Source organism: Bactrocera latifrons, unplaced genomic scaffold (assembly GCF_001853355.1).
Source record: "Bactrocera latifrons isolate USDA-ARS-PBARC rearing strain unplaced genomic scaffold, ASM185335v1 scaffold_266, whole genome shotgun sequence".
Classification (NCBI taxonomy): domain Eukaryota; kingdom Metazoa; phylum Arthropoda; class Insecta; order Diptera; family Tephritidae; genus Bactrocera; species Bactrocera latifrons.
The window spans coordinates 394,298-418,514 of NW_017536252.1; the positions used below are offsets into that span (position 1 = coordinate 394,298).

Here is a 24,217-nt window from a genome sequence, read left to right on the forward strand (position 1 = left end):
TTGAAATGGTGCCATAGCCACCGTTAATTCTGCTACTACACGCACAGATTTAGCAACCAGAAAGTAATAAAAAGCCTATGGTCGCTGGTAAGACATTGTGCGGTAGTGAAACTGGAAGTGGCATGCACAAGTTAACACCCATTTCAAATTCTTGTTATAACTGTAACAAATAAATTAATATATGTAGGTATGCGTACCCGTTTAATATGTATGTTTTAACTTATTTCTATGTACCCCATAATAATAAAAATAAAAATAAAAAAGTAAGGAATAGATAAGTTCGGGTGCAACCGAACATTTTATACTCTTGCAACTTGCAAGAATTAAAGCCAGGGAAATAATTTAAGATGTAAAACGTCAASCAGAGGATCGGAACCTAAGAAGTTTTATATATGGAATAGATATACTCTATGTAACTCATACACTGGCCACCAAATTCGACATAAATTTTGTTAGATAAACTAAAGTCATTATATGTAGTATTTGGGAGTTGGGTTAGTATCAACCCGATATTCTCAATTAACTATTATCATTAATTTACCTCACATACAATCAACAATCATATGGAGCAAAATCAGCCGGATATTTGAAAATATTCCTGGTARTGGTTATAAGGGAGCAAGTTTATGCCCTAATTTATCCATTTTTGGCACAAAGATATGCTGTCACGATTAAAACACGCGGAGAAAGACGATGTGAAGACCTAAGAAAGCTGCCCCCTCCACGATATCAAAATTGTGAAAATGTAATTAGGGTAATGAATATAACATAATAAATATAGATCTTCTGTTTGACACGCACACATCAACTCAGTATATTATTATTCCTCTTCGCTTTAGTTTATATCACATTTGAAGATGTTTTTAATATAATTTAAGCTGGCGGGTTAAAATATTGGGTTTGTTCGGAAAGAATAGGATTTTCTTTCGCCGCGATTGTACTTCGGAGCGTGCGCGCACCAATTTGATTCGGTAAAAGGCGTTCCTTGCTAACGAACCAGTGGCTGGTCAGTTGTCTCTGAGCACTTGGAGAATCAGGRCAAACATTTTCGCGCGTTTCTGTGTTAAACTCGGTAAATCTTCAACAGAGACGTTTGATATGAACAATCAGGCTTACCCAGATGTTGCTTAAGCAAGAAATGGTATGTTTCGGTGGCGCCAGAGCTTTTTGGAGGGCTGGGAAGAGTCCGTTGATGAATGAGCAAATCTGAAGTCTATTCATTGTCTTTTTTSACATCAAAGGGATCGTYCATCATGAATTTGTTCCTCCTGGACAAACCTTCAATGCTAAATTTTACGAGAAAGTCCTCAAGAGACTACAACGAGGTGTMAATCGGATCCGATAAGACATCRCAGTTTATTGGAAATTGCACCGCGACGACGACCCTAACTAAGGCCGCCATCCCAACGTTTCCATAACCGYCCTACAGCTCTGATGTGGCCCGCCTTAACTTTTTTTGTTTCCTTGCCTGAAAAGGTACTTGAAATTGAATCCAACCACCATGCATTTCGGCTATTCCGGAGAATGCCTTCCGTGACGCTTTCAATACTTGGCAGCACTGAAGCGACGTGTAAGAGCCTATTTTGATAGTATTTAAAGAATTTTAACGGTTGAATCAATAAATTTTTTAAATCAACTCAGTCCTACTTACCGGACAAACCCTGTATTTTTCAAAATTTTTAGCCCATAAGTGCCTCTTGCTGCTGCGATCTCCTTCGATACCTTAATTTAGTGCTTAGTTACGGCACTTTATATCATTTCGGTTAAGGGTACAACAAATCAGATATGATTGTATGATATAGCCATAGCATTATTGTGTACGTAACACCGTCTACTACATTTTTGTAGTAAATGTTTAACATCAGTATATGTTTGTACTCGAATACCACTGAACTAATTTTGTTAACATTTTGAAAACAGTGTAATATTATCCTGGCATTTCTATGTAACAGAACGAAAATGGGAGAAATCAATATAAAACTACTTTCTATATATCAATCTTTTAATTCCATTTGATTTTTCAATTTCCAATATAAAAATCAAGGGCAACCTCATGAACGAAAATTGTCAAGATCGGAATACAACTGTTCCAGCCCCAGATGCAGAATTTATTTATCCCAGTTCCTATTGAAACTTTTTGTCGAAATTATCGGTCAATCTGTGGCACCAAAGAAATTCYGAGGGAATTCCCTTAGTTACCTATTAAAAAGGTTGTCATACTGCATATTTACTATACTTCAAGTATACTACTGCAGGTAAAAASTAATTAAACTTTTTTATTTGACTTTTGTGTGAAAACCAATTCGTCGAAATTTTTTCTATGTTGGTATGACTGAAAGTGCCATTTCGCACAGATGATAATAATAATTGGTGTTAAGAATATGCTTGTCTTTGTGAAACAAGAAGTTCGATTAAATTTTGTGAGAGGATTCAAATTTTTGATACCAAAACGTTCAGAATGTTGGAAAAGGCCTTCAGTGATAATTGTTTGTCGCGGACACGTTCAACTTGATTGGTAMGAATAATTCAAAGACGGTCGAGGACACGTTGACAACGAACCACATCCACGTCGACAGCCTTAACATCTGCTAATGATCAACACAYCAATAAAATAAAGGAAATGGYCCTTGAGAATCGATAATTAATAGTCAGAGATCTTACTGAGATCGTTGGAAAATCGGAAGGGCCAGTGAAAAACATATTGAAAGATCATTTGGGCCTAAAGAAAGGGAAAGCATGATTTTTTTTCGAAAAAATAGCGCCGCGTTAACGTCTGTGAAACAAAGCTTTCCGACTACCAAGGTATCAAACAACGTATTACAAAACGAAACAAAACGGTCATGGAAATGATTAGTTAGTTAGTTTTCCCGAAATTTATTAATTTTAGGCACAAAGGTACACTCTTAGGAGTAAAACACGCACTCTCATTCTCATTGAGATAACTCACATACTGACCGATAAATGTGGTATCGAGTCACCCAGAGGTTCAAGGATAATTGTATTAAACATACTGGAGCTAGAGGAAATATTCACACGATTCAACACATTTTTTAAACACAGATTTACAATTGGCAGGAAAGGATTATCTATGAATTTCAATTTATATATCTCACACATCAATCGATTATTTCCGGTAAAAGTCAATTATAGGTACTGGGATCCTAATATTAGGTACCTGCGATCGAACAATTTTTGTCATAAAGTGACATACTTCTAAGGCGTTATCTTCCGTCCATCGGTACATCTGAGACAGAGACGTTTGATATTATTATATATTGATTTATCAAGGAGTGGTGTGTTTCGGTGGCACCAGGTCTTTTTGGAAGGCCGSGAAGGGGTCGYTGACGAAGACCRTGCTGGGAGACCTGCGACTTCGACAAACACTGACAATATGACTSCTGTGCGCAAAGTTTTAAACTTWGWCCGTCGACTAAGTATTCGTTTAATTRCTCAGATGTTAAATGTATCAAAATCTGTGGTTCATGACATTATGACGGAGCACTTGACATGTGCAAGGTGTGCGCGAAGATGGTTAGAAAAGTAGTCACTGACGACCATAAATTGAGGCGAGTGGAAGTGTGCCAAGAAAATTTGAGCATGTGTGAAAGTGAAACCCAATTTTTTAATATACATACATAACAAGTCATGGATATCTGAGTATGATCCCGAGACAAAAAGGCGATCCAAGGGGGTATCCAAGCAGCATACACCTCGAGTCTCAAAGCTATTCCGAAGAAAGCCTTCCGTGACACCTTCAATGCTTGGAAATCACGTGGTAGCGCTGCATCGACGCAGAGGAACCTATTTTGAAAGTTGTTAAAGAAYTGTAACGATTGGTTCAATAGATCTTTTTGTGTCAACTCGGTCCTATTCTCAGTCTATTTCTTCTTAATGAGTACACTAAAGAGCGAAAAAATCAAAAGAGATTCAAACTATTTTATTTGGGAAATAGGCGTGGTTGTAGTTTGATTTCCCATTTCACACCGTAACATAGAAATATTAAAAACTGTTAAGCACCGAATTTGGTTGAAATCGGACGGGCGGATCCCCAAATATGTATTCTCATACTATCTCGGTGGTAAAATTTAATTTCTCTGATGTTATTGATTTATCGCGCTTTTAGTCGTTTTTATAACAACGCCATATGGGGAGTGAGCGGAGTTAAGATCCTCTAAGATCTTCACACTGTCCATAAAAGTTTCTATAAGAATTATCTTGAGTAAATTTGGTTATTGTATATTAAATGGTTTATGAGATATGGTCATTAAACCTATTAGAGRCAGGGGCTTACTTTTTCGAAATATTTATATTAATTTCAAACTAATTAATTAAAATGAGTTGTGCATACTATACATACATAATATATATACATATTTTAGTAATGTATTAAAACACTTTCAAATAAAATAGTTTTAACATATAAAGAAGGGCTAAGTTCGGGTGCAACCGAACATTTTATACTCTTACGACTTACAAGAATCCAAACCAGAAATATACTATAATGTTTAAAGCCAATCATATAGAGTAAAGTACACCGGCTGTTAGAAAATGCTGATATTAGTTATATAGGGTCTGGGCCAAGTTTTCACTCAAAGGACTTTCCCTTAATTTTACTTATATGTATTATATATCACATATTGACCGACATTTTCGATCAAAAGTCAACTATGGATATCGGGGTCTAAATATTCGGTACTTACGGGCTTGAAGAGTTTTCATTGGATTTAAACAATTTTTGATCATAAGGTGGCACACACTAAAGACATTTTTCGTGCAAAGCTTTATCCCTTAATTTGCGTACTGGAAACTGAACGAATCAAGTGGAATCTAAAATTGTGTTATACGGGAAGTGCTTAGTTATGGCACTTTATATGTTTTCGGTTAATGGCGATTYKTGGGCGTGGCAGTGGTCCGATTACGCCCATCTACGAACTCGAATATTTTGTGTACTAAGAAACCCACATACCACTGCACGGACGGACGGACAGACAGACACACGGTCAACGGGATTTCAACTTTTCTCGTCATCCTGATCATTTATATATGTATATATACGAGTATAACCCTATATCTATTTCGCTTCTACGTATAACCGTTAGATGAACAAAACTATAATACTCTGTAGAAACTGGTTGCAAGAGTATAAAAACAGTGAGTTTTATTTTGGTCGTGACAATTAGCAGTGCCCCTAATTTTTTTTTTTTTTTTTTTGACTGTGATATAAAAATATATATGGCACATAACGGTCAAAATCAAAAGGTTAAATTGGAGATGAAAACCAAACAACACTTGCACATTTGACAACCGAATAAATCTAAACCGGTAAAATCTTCACATTCTTAGACTTCAATTAAATTCTCGCAACATGCACAGAGTTCAAAAATTTTGTTCAACAAACAGTTATTGGAAAAACTAAAAAAGTTATGAAGATTATAAGATAGATTGGATTTCGGATGTCTATCGGTCCGTAGCGATAGCTTCAATAAAATTTTATTTAATATAAATAACTGACAACATTACTGACTTTATAGCCCCTCCTCATATTTCTTATTTTTTTATTATTTTATTATTTTGTCTTCTACTTAGAGTGGAAGCTGAAACTTTTTACATAACTCTCACCAATAAGACATTGAGTTATTTAAAAAAATATATTAATTGAAGTTTGAATCATAGTATATTAATCGAAAAAGTTTAACTAAACTACACATTAAAAATACAAGTATTGATTATTAAGCTTAAAGGGTGTATATAGTACATAAAATGTATTACCATACATGTGTCATACTTTCATACTTTATATGTACTTCCCCTACCCTTCCCGTATTATCGTATGCCGAGCTTAATTCAGTTATTTGACATATTTAACCCACCCACAACACATGCCCTTGCAACTACGTGTGACAAGTTTGTGTTGGCGAATTGCTTCCTAATGGAACGTGTCACCTGTGCAAATAACAGAGTATTGTCTTAACTGCCTTAACTCTCTGCGTTTCAGCTTTACTTTTAATTGGCGAAAAGTCGCCGACTCATTTTGGAAGAGAACGACATGAAATATTTTAGTGTTTCCAGTTGGGTACATACAAGTAGTTTATTAATTAAGAAAATGTTTACTATACGAAATRCTTTTGTGTTTTTTCCTTTACTAACTGGGTTGGCGATAGCGGCGAATTCGCAACAGTTGCAAGAATTAGCCACCACCCAAGGACTCGTATGCTCGGAGCGATGTAATTTGGCTTTTCGATGTGATCCTTACTATAGCAGCCCGCCGGTGTGGACAATAATAGACAGCGTTTGCAAACTTTTCAAGACAGATTGTCTATTTGCCAGCACAAATTGCCACCGACAGAATAGCTGCTTACCAAGTACGTGTAAATGATCTATTTTATAAAACCACCCTGAATCAACTCCACTTAGAATTGACAACAACTTCACAACAAATCTGTCAGACRAAGTGCATGGATGCGTGTGAGCAAGCGCCTATAAAACCGGTGTGTGGTGTTTTTCCCTATGTGACGGTACATGGGGATCGAAACGACGGTATGATCACCTTCAAAAATCAGTGCGAATTGGACAAATGGTCATGCTGGAATTCGAAAGGTGTGTATTGAATTGACTAATTTTGTTGAGTGTGATAACACAATATTTATTTTTTATTATAGCATACATCTCAGTAAGCAWAGGTACCTGCTTTTGAAAAACCAATATTTGGTTGTGGAATGGTTATATAGATGTATTCAATAAATTTTATAACCTATATATTAACCTATATTAAGTTTCACTATAGCATATATGTAGCTGTCATACAAAATGTCCGATCAAAATCAAGTTCTTGTAAGGGAAATTTTGTATTGCGAGGCTTAATTTCTTCGGTGCATTAAATCCCATCCCCACATTTCTAGWCATTCACTGAAATGGCAGTAAATGACATTGCACTATATTTTATCGTRAAGCTTGGGTATGCGCCTAAATCTTTTGAACATGCCAAAGTAACAGTTTAAGGAGGGGAATGGCTTTGAAATATATAGTTTTATATCCCATAAGTTTTCTTTGGGGTTGAAATTCGAGGACTAAGCTGGTCAAGTTATTAAAACAATATTTTCTTAGCCAATATGGTGGTTTCTTTTGGATCGATATCCTACATGAATGAGCATCCGAACAGGCATGCGACACCATAACGTTCCATAATATCCTGAGGKACATATTTTGATCCATGATGCCATATGAATTGAGGCCATACTGCTATAACAAAAACATGTATATTTCAAATTTACTGTCTTGACCGTATAATTTGGAAATACAAGTTTAGGACTCGACAGACACACTGCCTAGAATCTTTTCCTCCAAACACGACCAGTTTCGACTCATCTACTCAGAGTATAATACAYTATACACATATGTATACATTATATTATATAACTACAGTGAATTAAACTCATCTGACACTGACACTGACACGTGAAAATCAATGACTATATGGGAGGTAGACGAAGCGGTGAATCGTTCATTCTACTCTTGGCAACGATTAATCCTTTACTAAGCTTCCTTCCACGGAGAAAACTTTTATCAAAGTCAAAAGAAGTAATCAATGTCATAAGTTTCATACTATATGCRCTTTTCAAACTATCCAATTCACTTTATTTTATTTTTCTGTTGTAGTAAACCAGCTCTACAAGCTTTAATTGTACATTCTTAGCGTTGGAGTTTTCTAAATTGTGCATCTATGAACATTATTATACATGCGATTTCTTCGCTTCGCTATAGAAAATACTATAAGACCCGTTCACGTTTTACTGCGGCTGATACATAGATAATACCACTAATGTCATCTACATGATTTCTCTTATTTAGATTATGACTATTAGTTAATAACATATAGCATTTTTGGTTGAGCCGACTTGTGTTAGTTTACAAAAAAATTAATCCATTTGGTGCGTTAATAAAGAATTGGTTTTTGGGGGAATCAACCGTGGACTGTATATTATGAAACGGTTCTCAAGCGTGGATAGACAAAAAAATCGGCAGGCAAGGTAATGGCATCAGTCTTTTGGGATGCACGTAGTTTATTATTCATCGAATAATTACTGAGCCAGTTTTAATCCATTGCACTGCGTATTTTGTTGCAGTTCTATTCTACCATTCCCAATATTTAGCAATTTCATAATTTTTTACAAAGGATTAGTTTGAAATTTTGCACATATACTTCATCGTTCCCGTTAAAATATTTCACTGCTCATGCAATGCGTACAAAAGATTTCCCTATATCTCAAATTATAATAGACCTTTTTTTCAACACTCCAATTMTTTCGCTATATTTTTATGGTAGATATTTGGTTTGTTATGGATGTATTTGCCTCCTTCGTCCATAATCTAGCAAAGTATCCGCTATACCTTGATAGTGCCATTTTTTTTGTGATATTAAATATATCTGACGGGTTTGTCCTATAAAAACTGCCAGGTTTAAGAGCACAGTCAATATATACTATATTATATATGGGTATATATAATATACTACGCATATATGGATATTACATATTACTTATTTCTCTCTATTTTTTAATTACTAAATTTCTTAAATGATTATTACAAGAACTTTTAACAAATGCTTATGATTTGAAATGCAATTTTTTGCAGATATGAATTTAATTGAATTTTAACATAATGGGATAAAAAAAAAAGTATCTTATGTCCTTACCCTGGTTCTAAGCGACCTCATCACAAATTTTCAGCCAAATCGGTTCAGCCGTTCTTGAGTTATAGCAGAAACAGTCAAAAACGCTACTGCCTTCCTCCCTTTTCCTTCCTCATCGGCAAAATGTGTGCCCCGTGAAAAACGTGGCAAAAACGCAGAAATCAGCCATCTTTGTTCGTTTTCATTTGAACAATGTTGCCATTGGTCAATACGCATATACGAGTATAGTTTTGTACTTATCTTTGTTTTCAATTACAATTTTTTATAATATAAAATATCAAAAGTGAAAACAATTATATATTAAAAGTTAGTTTATATATTTAGTTGTTAGTTAGTAGTTAGTAGTTTATATATTTATAAATAATAGCATTCGACTCCAATTTTGAGTTGTTTTAAGAAAGTTTCAAACATATTGAGCAGATTGAATTATAAAAGTTGATAATTACTACAGTATATAGATATTGGCAGCCCTGGGTTGTGAGAGAGCAATCAGCTGACACGTTTAGACGGCAAAAACCAAAATGCTGTAGATTCTCACGTCATCCGAMGTCAAAGAGAGAAGGGAGTAGCGTTTTTCACTGGGCASTTACATTGCGCGCCCATAAGATAGGTCGAATCAGCTGACACGACCCACGATTCTGGGAGATTTAAAAGCCTTCATAAGTTTTTAAGCATATCTGTAAACTTGATGGGGCTGCCCATAAATTTAAATTTTCTTATATGGAAAGTAGGCGTGGCGTTGTGAGAACACTGTAAGATAAGAATGCCTGGATGTGTAAAACTGAGTTTGGTTGAAATCGGTCGAGAAAGTATATATAATATATAATTTTAACTTAAAGTCGTGGTGAAAGAGCGGTGGTGGATGGAGTCATTTGTGTAAGTTCACGCAAGTAAGGAATGCTTTCTGAGCGCCATTCACTTGGGAGGGGCCAGAGGTGATTTTTTTTTATATATGGCTCAAGCAGTTCATGAMATCCGGTCCTAGACAAAGTGTTCTCTGGGTAGCCAAAAAACATCCGTTTGAAGGCGAGCTAAAGTGAGAAAGCGAAACATCCCCTCCCCAGCTAGGGCAGGCGGACGCAGAGGAAGAAATTCACTCCGTTGGAGAGATCAGGTGGAGAAAAACCTGGCTGCACTTAGTATATCGAATTGGCGCCAAATTGCGAAAAGAAGAAACAACTGGAGCGCTGTTGCAAATTTGGCTAAAACAGTGTAAGTCTTACTCTTATAAAAAACCTTCATACCATCTGGGGAGTAAAATGTAATGTCTCTAACATATTTATTTGTTGATTAAATCGCATTTATTAAATTTTAACAGTACCTCTATGTGGGAAGTGAGAGGGCTTATCACAATATTTCATCCATTTTTAGTGTCAGTTGGAGTGCTTAGGGAATTTGCCTGCGTCAAATTAAGTAATCAAATTAAATACTTACTGACAGACAAACAGTTACTTTGTTTTCAACTCGTCGCATCATCTTTATCATTTATATATCCAACCCGATCATATTTATGTGATGCAATCAACCGTTCGGTGAACAAAACTAATATAGTGTTGGAAAGGTGAGATTTTTTTGTGTGTGTTTTCTTTTATTTGACCAAATGGCAGCGATTTTAACAAAAACTAGCGAATTTATTCCTTTTTTCGATAGTTTTTCGTACAAAAAATAGGAAGATAAAAAAAATAAATAAATACTTCCATAGAGCGATAGAATCAATTGCTCGGAAATTTCACACTGAGACGATCCCTTAACCAAAAAAAACTAAATTCGGGTATGTTGAAAAAAAGTTACAGCTTTTCCAAAATGAGTGAAAATAATGAAGAAATTCGCTATATTTTGAAATTTTTGTATAAAAAAGGAAAAAATGCCACGCAAGTCACCTATACAATTTGTGACGTTTACGGAGACGATGCTGTATCAATTCAGGTAGCACAACAATGGTTCGCTCGCTTCCGTTCTGAAAATTTCGAAATTTCGATTTACACTGATGAAAGTTTTACACTAATGGAATAAARTCTCTAGCGGAAAAATGACAAAAAGTGGTCAGCCAAATTGATACATATTTATTTATTTATTTATTAGTATAAACATAAAAAAATAAGTTGAAGTTCGATTAGCAATACGAACAGACTTTTTCGGCTACCCAATATTACACTCTGCAGCGACCTGTTAGAAATTACAMTTACTTAAATTTTTCAAAGAAAATCAAATATACGACGGTATAGCGTTTAAGTATGAAGTAAGCCGCGGAAAAATTCAAATTCAAGATCAGCTGTTGTCATCAAATGAAATTACTTAATGGACTATCCAATACATATACCATAAATGATCTGGGTGAGGAGACAAGATGACATCAATAAGATCGGCGTTTAAAAATATTCATTGAATGATATATTCCTTAGTTATTTTATTCAAAGTGTTCATTCAGATTTTACCTTCTTTATTTGATTGTTGCTTACAATTTCTCCGATAACGTGCTACTTAAGAATTATATATTACTCTTAGTATATAGCTGAGAGCTGCAAAACTGAGCTAGAGCTGAAAATAACAAAGAAAAAATCACGTCTGGGCATTTTTTGAACGAAGTCACATTTATTTTTGTATACCCYATGAACACAGATGTATGAATTCTCCATATAAAATGAAAAATTATAATGTTGAGAATATTTACTATTAAGATGGCTATATACTTAAATGCATACAGATGTAGGAGTATATGTTTAAAATGTGTAYGTCATATATTTATGTACAAACCTAAGAGCATTAAAGCTTCTCTATTGAGAAAAGTGTAAAGGTACTGCGAACGAGTGACAAAAGCTATCTATTTAAATCAGTGGAACTGCCATTTTTAAATTATTTCAGTTCCAAAATGAATGCGATTGTAGTGACTTGTTTGTTATCACTGTTGGCTACACTGTCTGCACAAGTAGCGTCTGATTATACCCCAGCTGATGATCCACCTCCAAGATGTAGACCAGAGATGTGTATAAGAGACAGTGGCTACACTGTCTGCACAAGTAGCGTCTGATTATACCCCAGCTGATGATCCACCTCCAAGATGTAGACCAGGACTTATTGTGGATTGCAACGTTCAGAACGAAAACCTAGTTTGGTGTAAGGATGAGAATAATGAGTGTAAAACGATTTTGAACTCATGTCTTTTCGATCAAGCCAACTGCGCGCGTTACCGACTGGGACGGCCACGTAAGTAGGAAGAATGCATACATACATATACGAGTATAAGTATTCTCGAAATACAGTACTACAATTAATATCGAAGGAAGAATGCCAAAGGTTATGTGTCACTGATTGTTCCAATGCACCACAAGATATRATTTGTACTCATCGAGATGGAAAATATTGCACTTTCCCCAGCCAATGCGAATGGACGAAGCATTTATGCAATACGGGCGAATGTGAGTTTTGGATGSAAATTTTAACAATTTTTGGGTATTCTAAGCAATTTTCATTTTATTTCATGAGGGCTAATAGTTTGGTTCCAGGAGGGTCCACTTCCCTGTGGTTCAATTCCAGTTCAGTGCTTTCCTTAACTGCTACACTCTTTTTGAAAGTTGACATGAAGACAAAATACATCAGAGGAATTATCTTGCTATTGCAAAAGCCTTGCGCGGTGCACGCAAAACAAAATATACCACACCAAAACCCATCTACTAGCTATCATACATATTCAATATAGTATATGTATAAGGTACATGCGTGCTTTTGCATACATATGTACATATGTATTTCGGTGTAAGATTTTTGAATTTCATGCGTTCTTGGAAGAGCAAAAGAATTCCCCTATAGAATTATTAGAGATTATAATAAATGTGCCTACAAACCGTAATCACCTGACTGGTTTTAAGTATATATCTTGTTGTCTACCCCAGTAAAGAAGAAATAATACAACAGGGAGAAAACTTTAACTTCAGTTAGTGATACATTTTCGTGGTTCGGACAGTCTCTTGGGGACAGTTCATTGTAACGGGGTTTTTTCAATAAGAGCGCTACAAAAGTACGGTTTGGGATATCAATTTAATTCTTTGTTCCTGTGCAAGTACATTCGATGCCATTATGTATTATATGTTCATACCGTTAAGGAACAATCTTGAAATTTGCAACAATCAAAGCCGGGAAAATACATTGACTTTCAAGTAAAGATACGCTCTCTCCCATTTTCAAAGTTCCATATAAAAATACCAGGATGATATTTTTCATCAAATTGGCATTTCTAAGAACAACGCAACATAAACGCATTAAAATCTGTAGGATAGTCGAAAATCAGTATATAAGATATAGGTGTTTGGGAAAGGTCTTGATTAGCCCGATATGTTTATACATATGTATATGCTGCAGAGTATAATAGTTGTTTGTATCACCTAAAAGTAATTGAGATAGTAATGTTGTTATATGCATTCATATGTAGCTGGTGTAGCGCATGTTTTGAGCTCTTGAACTATTTAAATTTTTATATGGGTAAATAAAATGTATGTGGAAAATAAAAAAAATAGGAGAAATATATTCCTTTTTATAAATGTAGTTTGGAAAATATAATAATTCATATTTTCGGACTACTATATAATAATTGTAGCATAAATTGTAAATACCATATTATTAAATTATTATTAAAATAATAAATTTAATATGAGCAATGATTTATATTCCGAGGCTGTTGTTGCGCTTTCATTGGGTAGGTTTTTTTACGTGGCGGGTCCCAAACCCAGCGCACAACCCTACGCAGGGAATGTTTCGCCTTCTCACTTTAGCTCRCCTTCAAACGGATGTTCTTAGGCTACCCAGAGGATACTTGGTCAAGGACCGGCAGTCGTGAGCTGCTTGAGTCRTATGTAAAAGAATCGTTTCTGGCCACTCCCAAGTGAATGGCGATCAGAGAACTTTCCTAACTTGCGTGAATTTCTACACATGACTCCATCCTCCATCGTCCGGATGGACGAAAACACTCCAGCTCTGAAAGACCTCCACTCCGTTGGAAGGACCAAGTGGAGAAGGACCTGTCTTCACTTGGAATATCTAATTGGCGCCACGTAGCGAAAAGAAGAAACGACTGGCGCGTAGTTGTTAACTCGGCTATAATCGCGTAAGCGGTGACTACGCCAATCAAGAAGAAGAATGATTTTTATTTAATTTAAGACTTCGCTCATTCGCCTATCCATTTTGTATAATTTTTCCGCAAATTAAAAATATTAAACTAAATATAATATTAATTTTTTTAAAAAATGTCTTAAATTTTTTTGAGAAAGTACTTTATTTTTATAATTTAACACATATATTGTATTAAATAAGCAATATGGACAGACAGCACGTACAGCAATACAGTTGAATGAATGAATGAAGATGAGAAATGCACCGCCACCTTTGGTCTTTTATGCCCTCTCTTGACTCACACTGACTCGCCTAGGCCAAGCTCATTAATGAAGTCCAGTAGACAACCGGGCGCTAGCGAGGCAATGCGATCCCTATCCGGAAACATCGATCTAAGGGCCTTAGATCTGCGTCTACAGACTGCTGTGCAGTCAATCAGCAGATGCTCCGGGGTTTCAGGCTCCCTGCCGCAAAACCGGCAGCTAGCGCAAGAGGATAGGCAATGCTGTGCAGATGTCTATTCAGCTTGCAGTAGCCAGTGTACCATGCGACTAGTAGCCTGAGTTTGTTCCTGGGGAAGTTTATTACAATTTTGAACCTTTTCAAGTTTTATTCTCCCATTAGCAACTTGCTCCTCTCTGCCCACTCTGTCCTCCTCGCGGAGCAGCTCCTTAATGTTATGGGGACCCACCCCCGTAAAGGGTACGGCTCTTACCATCTTGGTGGAGGCTGCGGAGCGGGCGAGCTCGTCCGCCAGTTCGTTGCCGGCTATGCTTCTGTGACCAGACRCCCAGATCGGATGTACCTGGTTTCTTTCCTCAAGGCTGTTCAGCCTATCCCTACACTCCTGCACTAGTAGCGATTTGATCTCGTAAGAGGAGATCGCCTTTAGCGCCGCTTGACCATCGCTGAGAATGGCTATTCGCTCATTGCGATGGTTGCGATGGAGGATTATTTTTGTACACCGGCTTATGGCAAAAACTTCTGCCTCCTTAGTGCGTGGGAACACAATCCCTGCGCCGATTTTCTCCGATATTTTCGAGCCATCGATGTACCACCTCAAAGTACTGTTCCTCAACAACAGCTCCAGGTTGGAGTCGTTCCGTTCRTCTTTGCTACCGAGGGTAACCTTAAACTTTTTCCAGAAATTAACGGTTTTGGTAACACTGTCCCTCGGGAGGAGGGCCAATGGTACATTGCCACTTATCTTTTTCATCCTCTGGAATGAGACCAGCTTGCCTTTTCCACACCCCTCTGCCGTTATTTGCAGAAGGGAGTGTTTGGCTACCTGACCGATGACCAAATGAAGCGGAGTAAGTTCAAGCAGAACCTCCAGTGCCGCCGTTGAACAGGTGCGCATTGCGTCCGTCATGCAGACGTAGGCCAGCCGTTGTAGTTTCAGAAGCTTAGTCTTAACCGAAGTTTGCGACGCCGCTGAGGCCCAGATTACCGCCCCATATGTGATTATCGGTCTCACTATCATAGTGTAAAACTACCTTACTATCCTTGACTTACAAACCCAGGACCTTCCTGCCAGCCGATTGCATACCATTAAGGCTTTKGTCACCTTGATCAATGTYAGGTTTACTTGCTACTTCCACCTCAGAGTGGAGTCTAGCATCAACCCTAGGTATTTGACACTGTTGGTCATCACTATCTCACTGCCCCAGTGAGATTCCAGTGTTAGCAGGGTCGTCTACGACTAGACTCCATAGTAGAGGTGATAAAACACCCCCCTGTGGGCAGCCTCTTGTTGTGCCGAGAAGAATTCTTCTATCACCTACTGTAGTCTCAGCAATCCTTGTGCGCAGTACAGCTTCTATTAATCTACGCACTGGTGTTGCCACATACCTTTTCTCCAGTGCAGTGGCTACACTCTTGTGGGACGTGTTATCAAAGGCACCTTCGATGTCCAGAAACACGCAAAGCATCACCTCCCCGTGCTCCTGTGAACTCTCTATCTCAGAGGTCAGCTGGTACAGGGCAGTACTGGTAGATCTGCCCGCTCTATAGGCATGCTGCCCGTATGCAGCAGTGATCTCTTCAGCGCCTTCATCCTTATTTCCTGATCCACTATCTCTCCATGGTTTTTAGTAGGAAAGACGTTAAACTAATAAGCCTGAAAGATTTCGCCAACGAGTAGTCTTCCTTCCTACCTTGGGTATGAAGATCACCTTCTGTCCTCCGTCCTTCAGGAATATACGCCATTGCGAGGCTTTCTCTCAGCAGCCGAACTAGATGAGACAGCAGAAACTGCTTCCCCTGTTGTAACAGCGCCAGAAAGACGCCTTCCGCTCCCGGAGACTTGAATCTCTCAAACGAGGCCATCGCCCACCGGATCGAGTCCGCCGTAAACAGCTGTTTGGCGATACTCCAATCCTCACGGGATGGCCTGTGTTCGATCACGTTTAGACCTTGGTCCTCCCGAGCTGTCTCCGGGAAGTGCGCCCGCAGAAGCTCCTTGGCTCTGTCCTCCGCACTGGTCGTAAATATCGCGTCGTCGCTATTTCCACGTCCTTTGTGCCCCTGGCCAGAGCTTTCTGCAGCCGAGCCGCTTCTGGCGTAGTGGCGACATTCTCGCCACCTCGAATCTCCTGAAGCTAGCCTGCTTTGCACGTAATGTCCTTATTGCATTCTGCCCAGACCCCCGTACTCTACGCTTTGTTAAACAAGCTGCGTACTTTTTTCCGGAGGTCTGCTAGCTCCTTTGACCACCAAGGACAGCTTCGTCTGTCTGTTGGCGCTTTTAGAGGGCAACTGCTACGATAAGTGTTAATTACAGACTCTTTCAACTYAGATAGCCTAATCTCCAGTCCAGGGCCTGACACGCTATCGTCAGTTTGCCCGTTATGCTTAATTTATCACTTAATATATCCCTGAAGKCGTCCCAATTCGCCTTCCGAGGGTTACGTTGCCTTATAAACCTGTGGTCTGACAAGGAGGTGTCCGTCGAGACTCTCCATTGCGAGACCAATCCGGTTGCAGGCTCATTGCTCAAGGTGATGTCCAACACCTCCCTCCTGCTTATAGTTGAATGTGGGTTCACACACTACATTCTCTTTCACTAAGTTGCTACCTAAAATGTACTCTAAAAGAGACTCACCTCTTACGTTGCAGTCGGTTCTGCCCCATTCCGAGTGGTGAGCGTCAGCGTCGCAGCCTATGATAGGGGGGAGCCTGTGCCGTCTGCAGTGCTCCACGAGTTTTTCCACCACCTCCGGTGGTGCCGTAGATGCCTCCCCTGGGAAGAATACTGAAGCCAGGAGGAAGTCTTTGCCTTCGAAGTCCCTGGCCTGCACCGCCACCAGGTCCTGCGTCTAGAACTCTGAAATACAGAAGAAATCAATATTATTCCTGACAACTATACAAGTTCTAGGTCTCTCGCTAGAGGGATTTCAGATTACCTTGTTTGACTCCTAAGGTCTTTGACCTCTCCTCTGTGGACCCAAGGCTCTTGGATCAGCAGTATGCCCAGTTTCTCAGCTGTGAACCTGCTTGTTATGACAGCTGTGGCTGCAGGCGCATGATGAAGGTTCATTTGGGCAATCTGTCCATGGTACTGCTATCCATTGGGTCTCCTAACCCGGCGAGGAGCTCCGGCGTGGAGGGTTGCTCTGCTGTCTGACCGCAGTGGCCGACATCGGCACTGCCTGCTCAGTCCTGCATCCGCAGGGCTGCTCCAACACCTCGTCCACCTGCATTTCTGTTACCTCCGGGGCTGCCACAATCACTGCCTGTTTTTCGAAGCCCTTGTTTTGAAGAGTCGCAGGCGTTCAGCTCCCTTGCTCCCAATGCCTGCAGACCGTGCTGGACCTATAGTACAGGCGGAAGCTCGCTGCCCGGACGTACTTGTACGACTCGTCGTCGATGTACAAGTACAATATCCATAACTTCAATCTCCTCCATTTTGCCGCTGATGACGCGCCAGGACGAGATGCTGAGGCCCCGGTTCTGGTTTTTCACCAGACCTAAATCGAACTCATAGGGCTTGTCCCCGCACTGAGGKAGGAACATTTTCATGCTATGCATGATTCCGCCCACTCCACGGACGCCGCGTAGTCCTCCCCTCTGAACACCTCCTCATGGAGCACCGTGAGCTCTCCCGGTTTCAACGACTCCGACGGGTAGTTAAGATTCAGTATAGCCATGCGGATGCCTTTAACAGCGTCCGCATATCTACACCGCTGCTCCTCCAACCGGTGGGGAGCCGGTCCAGATGGTTGGCCTCCGGCTGCCTTTCAATTGTTGCCCCTCAACCTTTTGGAGCTGGTGGGCTCCTGCGGCGTAATCTGGCCACTCTTCCGCTTTGCGGCTTGGGTATACGTGACCGCGGGCAGTACTCTGCTATCGCCACGCCATGCGGTCAGGGTGGTACTGACCGGGCCACGGTTGCTGGTTCCGCTGCCTTGCGCGCGAGCTGACACGTTTTTGTCGTGCTTCTTTGCCAGGGATGCGTTGCTCCCTTTGCCTTTGTTCCTGGCTAGAGCCTCCGCCACCTCCGGCGTCTTCCCATCTCGGAGGTACCGCAGGTACCACTTCATGATGGAACCGCTCATTCCCTACCTGTGTGGATCTTCGCATCCGCCGGGTTGATGCCCCATGTGACTCACCCGAGTCCGACCCACTGCGCCTTCCGGCGGGAGTCTTGGCGGCGCTCGTTGCTGCTACAGCGGCACCAGGCACTTTCGCCAGGTGAGCGCCGCTACAAGAGGGCACGTCGTCATCATTCTCCCTAGCGTGCTCCTCAAACAGCGCCCGCTCCTCCGGCGAAAGAGCGTCAAGGAAGCTAACTTCCGCCTAGCTCCTTGACCCCCTTTGCCTGCCGCTGCACCGATATCCTTTCCGTTGTCCGAGTCCGTCTTCCTTTGTTGTTACCTTTGCTCCAAGTTGWCCGATTTTTGGTTTTAATTTAGTTTTATAGTGCTGATCTTGTTCTCAACAAAGTGAGCTGTCGGGTCTATTATTTTGATGGCGAAGTAGGAAGGCCACAGTTACTCCCCAATTCGGCCCGGTGTTGAGGAGGCTCCGTTAGAATACAGCCGAATTTACCTCCTGGCTGCAAATCATCCAATGGGCASGAGAGTCGCGTAACACCCTGGATTAGGAGGTGGTAGCTCTTGGTTAGCGCACGCATGTGGCACCCGACATCCCTCATGGGCAGTTCTTATCAGCACCATCCACGCAGGTTAGGGGACGCCGAGTATGCCTTGCGAATAAGACCCTGCACCACGGCAAGGTGCCTACCATTCGCAGAGGAAATTTCAAACCGGCAATACAGTTAGTATACAATAAATTTTTGCCTGTCGAGATGTCCCGTTACACYAAGTTTCTACCATCTTGATTATTGTTTTCACTATTACTATTTTAGCCCTCTGCTGTCTGCGTTAAAACTTAACTCAATTCAAATTTAAATTATATAATTTGTTTTACAAATACTATTTATATATTGTTTACATTGCTAAATATTAATTGTATTGCTGTTTAAATAAAAATAGTTAAAAAGATATGTTTTATAAAATATTATCATATCACGTATAGTATGGATGAAAACCATTTTTACTTGCAACCACAGCTAAGTTTGCTTACAACTTATTTTTGACATTTTACCTACTCTACATGACAATCTACGGATATATGAATTCCAATTGGTTAAAAGTAAAGAATTTTCAGTTGGTACAACAATAAAAATTTGTTATTGGGGGATTTATTTTTAACCGTTCTATTCCATTTATAAAAAATTTCCTGCTGTAATTGTGACTTTGTCAATATTATTTTCATATACATATGAATACTTAAACTTGTAATATTGTGCAACAAATAGAACTGTTTTAAATGCATGCAATCTCGTCACAACGCGCTTCACATTTCAGCAAATAAAAGTTGAACAAGTTTTGTGAAGTCTGAAATGTCTACCCACGACGGATCTTATAGCGAGGAGGCATACTGTTCTGTGCCCAATACTGTTGGTGTGGAGATRACGTCGCAATTGTTAGCGCAACGTATGAACCAGGCAGCAGCTCAACCACAAACACTTTTAATGGGTCCTCCATATATGTCACCCGCATCACAAACACAGCAACAACAGCATCAATTCCAACACTACAATGAGTGTTACTACTGTCTCTTATACACATCTTTGGTGTGGAGATAACGTCGCAATTGTTAGCGCAACGTATGAACCAGGCAGCAGCTCAACCACAAACACTTTTAATGGGTCCTCCATATATGTCACCCGCATCACAAACACAGCAACAACAGCATCAATTCCAACACTACAATGAGTGTTACTATAATTTGTACTCCTCACAACCTGGGCAACCGGAAACTTACTCAGTGCTTCCAGTTGGTCATGGAAACTTTTTAAAAGTGTATCACTGCCAAGAAAATGCAACTAATGCAGCATTAGCCAACGAAGCCAATGCTTTATATCACGGACAGTCTCCACAGCAGGCTCCCCAATCGCAATATCAACAGCAGCCTCAACCAGCGTTCCACATACATCAATCGCAGGCACAGCCCCCAACTCCTCAATACTTTAATAGCTATGAGCTATTCTCAAGCACTACCTTGATGCCAACACCAGACAACCAGCCTACGCTGAATCGACCAGATATTAAAACTGGAACTTTACAATTGACGCAACACACACCCATATTTATGGTGAATAATCATGAAGAACCTATTTGTCAGCAAGGTGCTAATACCGCATCCGCCAATATGATAATAAATAATCTTGTACATAATTGGTCACCGAAAGTAACTGGTGCACCCATTCAACAATTTCCAATGCAATCACAAAATGCATTGAATTCAGAAACATATAACACTGCCATTGAGCAAGAAATAACAAGTATTGGAAGTGAACAAATTATATCCAACAATCCTGATTTAGTTGAAGAGTCAATAGAATTTTCGATTTCTTCAACCGCTATTCAATCGCAATCAACGCCAGTATCGGGAACTGTTCCAGAGACARACACTTTGGATAATGAAAACCGCAATTCCAAAGAAGCTCTCACACCAACATCAACTATTTCCGTTTCAATATCGCCAACCAATCTAATTGCTCCTGAAGTGAAGAAGCGAATTGTTGCCGAAGTAAAACCGATGCGGATGTCCTATTCAGATGTTCTCAGCAAAGTAAATAACCAATCTGATACAACACAGTTACAGCACAATTATAGGCAAACACAAGCCGGAAGAAGTGGAAAAAACATAGCTGCGGAACGGAAAGGAGGAGATATGAAGAACAGTGTAGATAACGCTTCGGGAAATGTAGGGGTAACTAAAAGGCAAATAAGTTTTGAAGATGAGACAGGAGGGCGCTCAAGCAAAAAATCTCCAACGCATGAAAACAAAGAAAATTTACAGCAATTTCAAACTGGTGGTGTATCTAAAAACACGAAGCGGATAAATCAAAGCAGCATTACTGTAAGCGCCAATTCGACATCAAACAATATCAGTATCAATAATAATACTCAAAGCAAGGCTGGGCAGAGGGGGAACTTAAAGATAAACATCTCAGAAACAAGCGTAAATCCTACTGGTTTTAATAAAAGCAACAACAACATGAATAAAAAACGCAACAATCATCGACGCAACGAAGTCGAAACCAATAAAATCGAGATAAATATCAACAAGAATCTAAAATCGAATTCTTTTAATGGTGACAAAGACTTCAATGGTTATTACAATGTTACGGCAAAAAGCAATGAAAATGGAGAACGTGCTTCTAGGCCAAATAATAACGGTTTTGGTACCGGCTCAAATCACTCTAATTCATCTACTACAAATATAAGGAAATCAAACAAAWCTTCATTCTACAACAATTCTAACACATCCCCGTTCAACGTAAATCAATCACGAACACGTTATGCCAATACTAACTCGAATTCCTCCTATTCATATTCATCAAAACGCAGCCGAAACACAAACTCCTCGTATTACAACTCTTCGGCAGGGTCAACGAATAGAAACTATGAATTAGCGAAAAAATTTCTTTATACATGGCTGGAATATACTATAAAGATATTGACTTGGTTGTTCTATTTGATATATGATATTGTGGTGCTTGGCTGTAGTGTGGCATATGATCGTTTGGTGCACGCTGGTGAATGTTGCTTTCTGTATGCACAACAGTTACGAAAAGATTTTAAACAAAACTCCAATAAACCTAACGTTTGGCTGAAAAGTTATTGGAGACGATTTGATGCACGCTTTCAAAAGAACTCGCAATGGGCCTTCTGGCGAAGTTTCTGCCAAAAGAAATCGCCTGAAATGGCAAAGGAAAGTATGAAGAGTGGACGACTGCCACAGACAGGTGAGGAGGCCATGTATTCTCTACTTAATTGTAAAGGAAAAGATGCATATAGGTAAGTTTTAAGTGTAATTAGTTTGTTTGTTTTAATGTTTGAAATGTAATGTTTGTAGCATACTGGGAGTACCGCCTGATTGTTCACAGGAACAGATACGTAAACACTACAAAAAAATTGCTGTTTTAGTACATCCGGATAAGAATAAACAAGCCGGCGCTGAAGAAGCTTTTAAAGTGCTTCAACGAGCATTTGAATTAATTGGAGAGCCCGTGAGATATATATGAGAGTAGTGTATAAATAATTTAATTGCGCTAATAATATATATTTTAGGAAAAACGTCTTGCCTATGACCAGAGTCTAGCTGAAGCTTTACACGCTGAAAAAGCATGGACTGAGCTGCACGATTTGTTATCACAATTACAAACAAAAATAAGCGAAGCTGCCAATACGATAAGGTGCAAAGTGTTAACGAAATCTATTTTATTTAAAAAAAGAAAATAAATAAATACATATTTTCAGGTGTAGTACTTGCGGCTTAAGACATCCCCGTCGAATAACGGAACGGCCACACTACGCTGCTAGAGAATGCGCTTCCTGCAAAATTCGCCATTCTGCCAGAGAAGTAATATTGAGAAAACAAATTTGTATGTATATACCAATAACAATTTTTATCGTATACACCAATTAGGGAGATATTTGGGCAGAAACCAGCATGCTGGGGCTACGATGGAGATACCTGGCACTCATGGAGGGTAAAGTCTACGATATTACGGAATGGGCGAACTGTCAAAAAGGGGCTCTTTCACATTTGGAACCTAATTCTCATATGGTGCAATACCGCATTGTACGCGGTGCGCAACAACAACAACAACAACAACAGCAACAACCAACCACTAATTCGCCGAATCACCAAACTCCGCAGCAACCGTATTCTCAACAGCCAGGGCCGCATAATGATCGGAATGGCAGTGGAAAGTTCAAGCGTAATATTCCAACGAGGTAATTCGAAGTAAATTTTATGATTTCATATATTTACGATTAAAATTTTAGTGAGGCATCATTACACGAGTTTCTTGACAGCTTGTATAGCGGCCAACATCCAAATCCCGGAAATTCGGCATCTTCTTACTCGAACGCATCACGTCGACGTACACGTCGCAATTGATTCAATATAGTTTGGATTAGTTTTAAGCTTTCCTATATTAATCTCTTAATGTTTCTCTTTCAAACGTACAACTTTTTATTATTTCATTTCTTAGTTAGATGGAACAAAAATATATTTTAACTGTAAATATGCATTATTGCATTATATGACCACAGAATAATTTTAATYAAACTCTGTTATGTGCACACATGTGTACATATTAACAAGTGCATTTGAAATGCATGCGTCAACTTCTATACATATATATTATATATRTGTATTTTCTTTTAGTTATAACCTATTATCTTAGAGTTGTCTAAATTCTAGTTTTTTTTTGTTTCGATGGCATCAAAATTTCAAAGGATATATAAATTACATATTTGAGGTGCACGTGTAATTTTGTTTCTACAAAATATTATATCTAATATCTTCTACAAAAGAAGCAAAAACAAAAAAAATATCAAAATTATTACAACATTAAAACAAATCTAGCAAAAAAAAATAATTCTGGAATATAAAAATGTCACACATAATTATCCTCGAAACACTCGTGGCTGCAATATATGTATGTATATGAATATTATGTGCTATGTATTGGATTTAAGTGCATTTGATGTATAATTATTTTAAAAATCCAATAAACTAAATCAATAACATGCTATAAATGCACTGTTGTGATCATGCATCAAACATTTCTTTCGAATTATTAAATATGGCTCATCCATAGAATAGATTAATAGATTTAATATAAATACATGAAATGGATTTATCATGCATTGTGTGTTGCTTACAACTCTGAAATTGTTACCACTAGTGAAGAGATATTTGGGTGAAAYATATGGAGGAAACATTTTTTTTATTTTTATTTTATTGCAATCTATCTTAATAACATTCAGCAAGATTGAAGAAATAATTATATGAAACAAGAAATATTAACTATTATTTCATTAAAATCGATTTTTAATA

The 24,217-nt window shown here is 38.9% G+C and overlaps 3 protein-coding genes across 4 annotated transcripts; all 3 read left to right on the plus strand.

Annotated features, from left to right (window-relative positions):
• Positions 1-6,103: 6,103 nt before the first annotated feature.
• On the plus strand, positions 6,104-6,735 carry LOC108969801 (salivary glue protein Sgs-5). The gene is made up of 3 exons (XM_018934732.1): positions 6,104-6,362; positions 6,415-6,597; positions 6,660-6,735. Exons 1-3 carry the CDS (start codon positions 6,104-6,106, stop codon positions 6,692-6,694), a joined length of 477 nt encoding a protein of 158 aa, XP_018790277.1. The 3' UTR covers positions 6,695-6,735.
• A 4,823-nt stretch (positions 6,736-11,558) lies between these two features.
• On the plus strand, positions 11,559-13,011 carry LOC108969799. Of its 2 annotated transcripts, none has more exons than XM_018934728.1 (4): positions 11,559-11,656; positions 11,748-11,893; positions 11,950-12,105; positions 12,173-13,011. In XM_018934728.1, the coding sequence occupies exons 1-4, from the start codon at positions 11,559-11,561 to the stop codon at positions 12,238-12,240; spliced, it is 468 nt and encodes a 155-aa protein (XP_018790273.1). In that variant the 3' UTR covers positions 12,241-13,011. The 2 variants fall into 2 exon arrangements, with proteins under 2 accessions (XP_018790273.1, XP_018790274.1); XM_018934729.1 differs by having other exon boundaries at positions 12,182-13,011.
• Positions 13,012-19,448: 6,437 nt separating this feature from the next.
• Positions 19,449-23,941, plus strand: LOC108969805. Its single transcript, XM_018934742.1, has 7 exons — positions 19,449-19,758; positions 19,932-22,164; positions 22,223-22,376; positions 22,438-22,562; positions 22,627-22,729; positions 22,796-23,106; positions 23,158-23,941. Exons 1-7 carry the CDS (start codon positions 19,698-19,700, stop codon positions 23,270-23,272), a joined length of 3,102 nt encoding a protein of 1,033 aa, XP_018790287.1. The 5' UTR covers positions 19,449-19,697; the 3' UTR covers positions 23,273-23,941.
• The last annotated feature ends 276 nt before the right edge of the window (positions 23,942-24,217 follow it).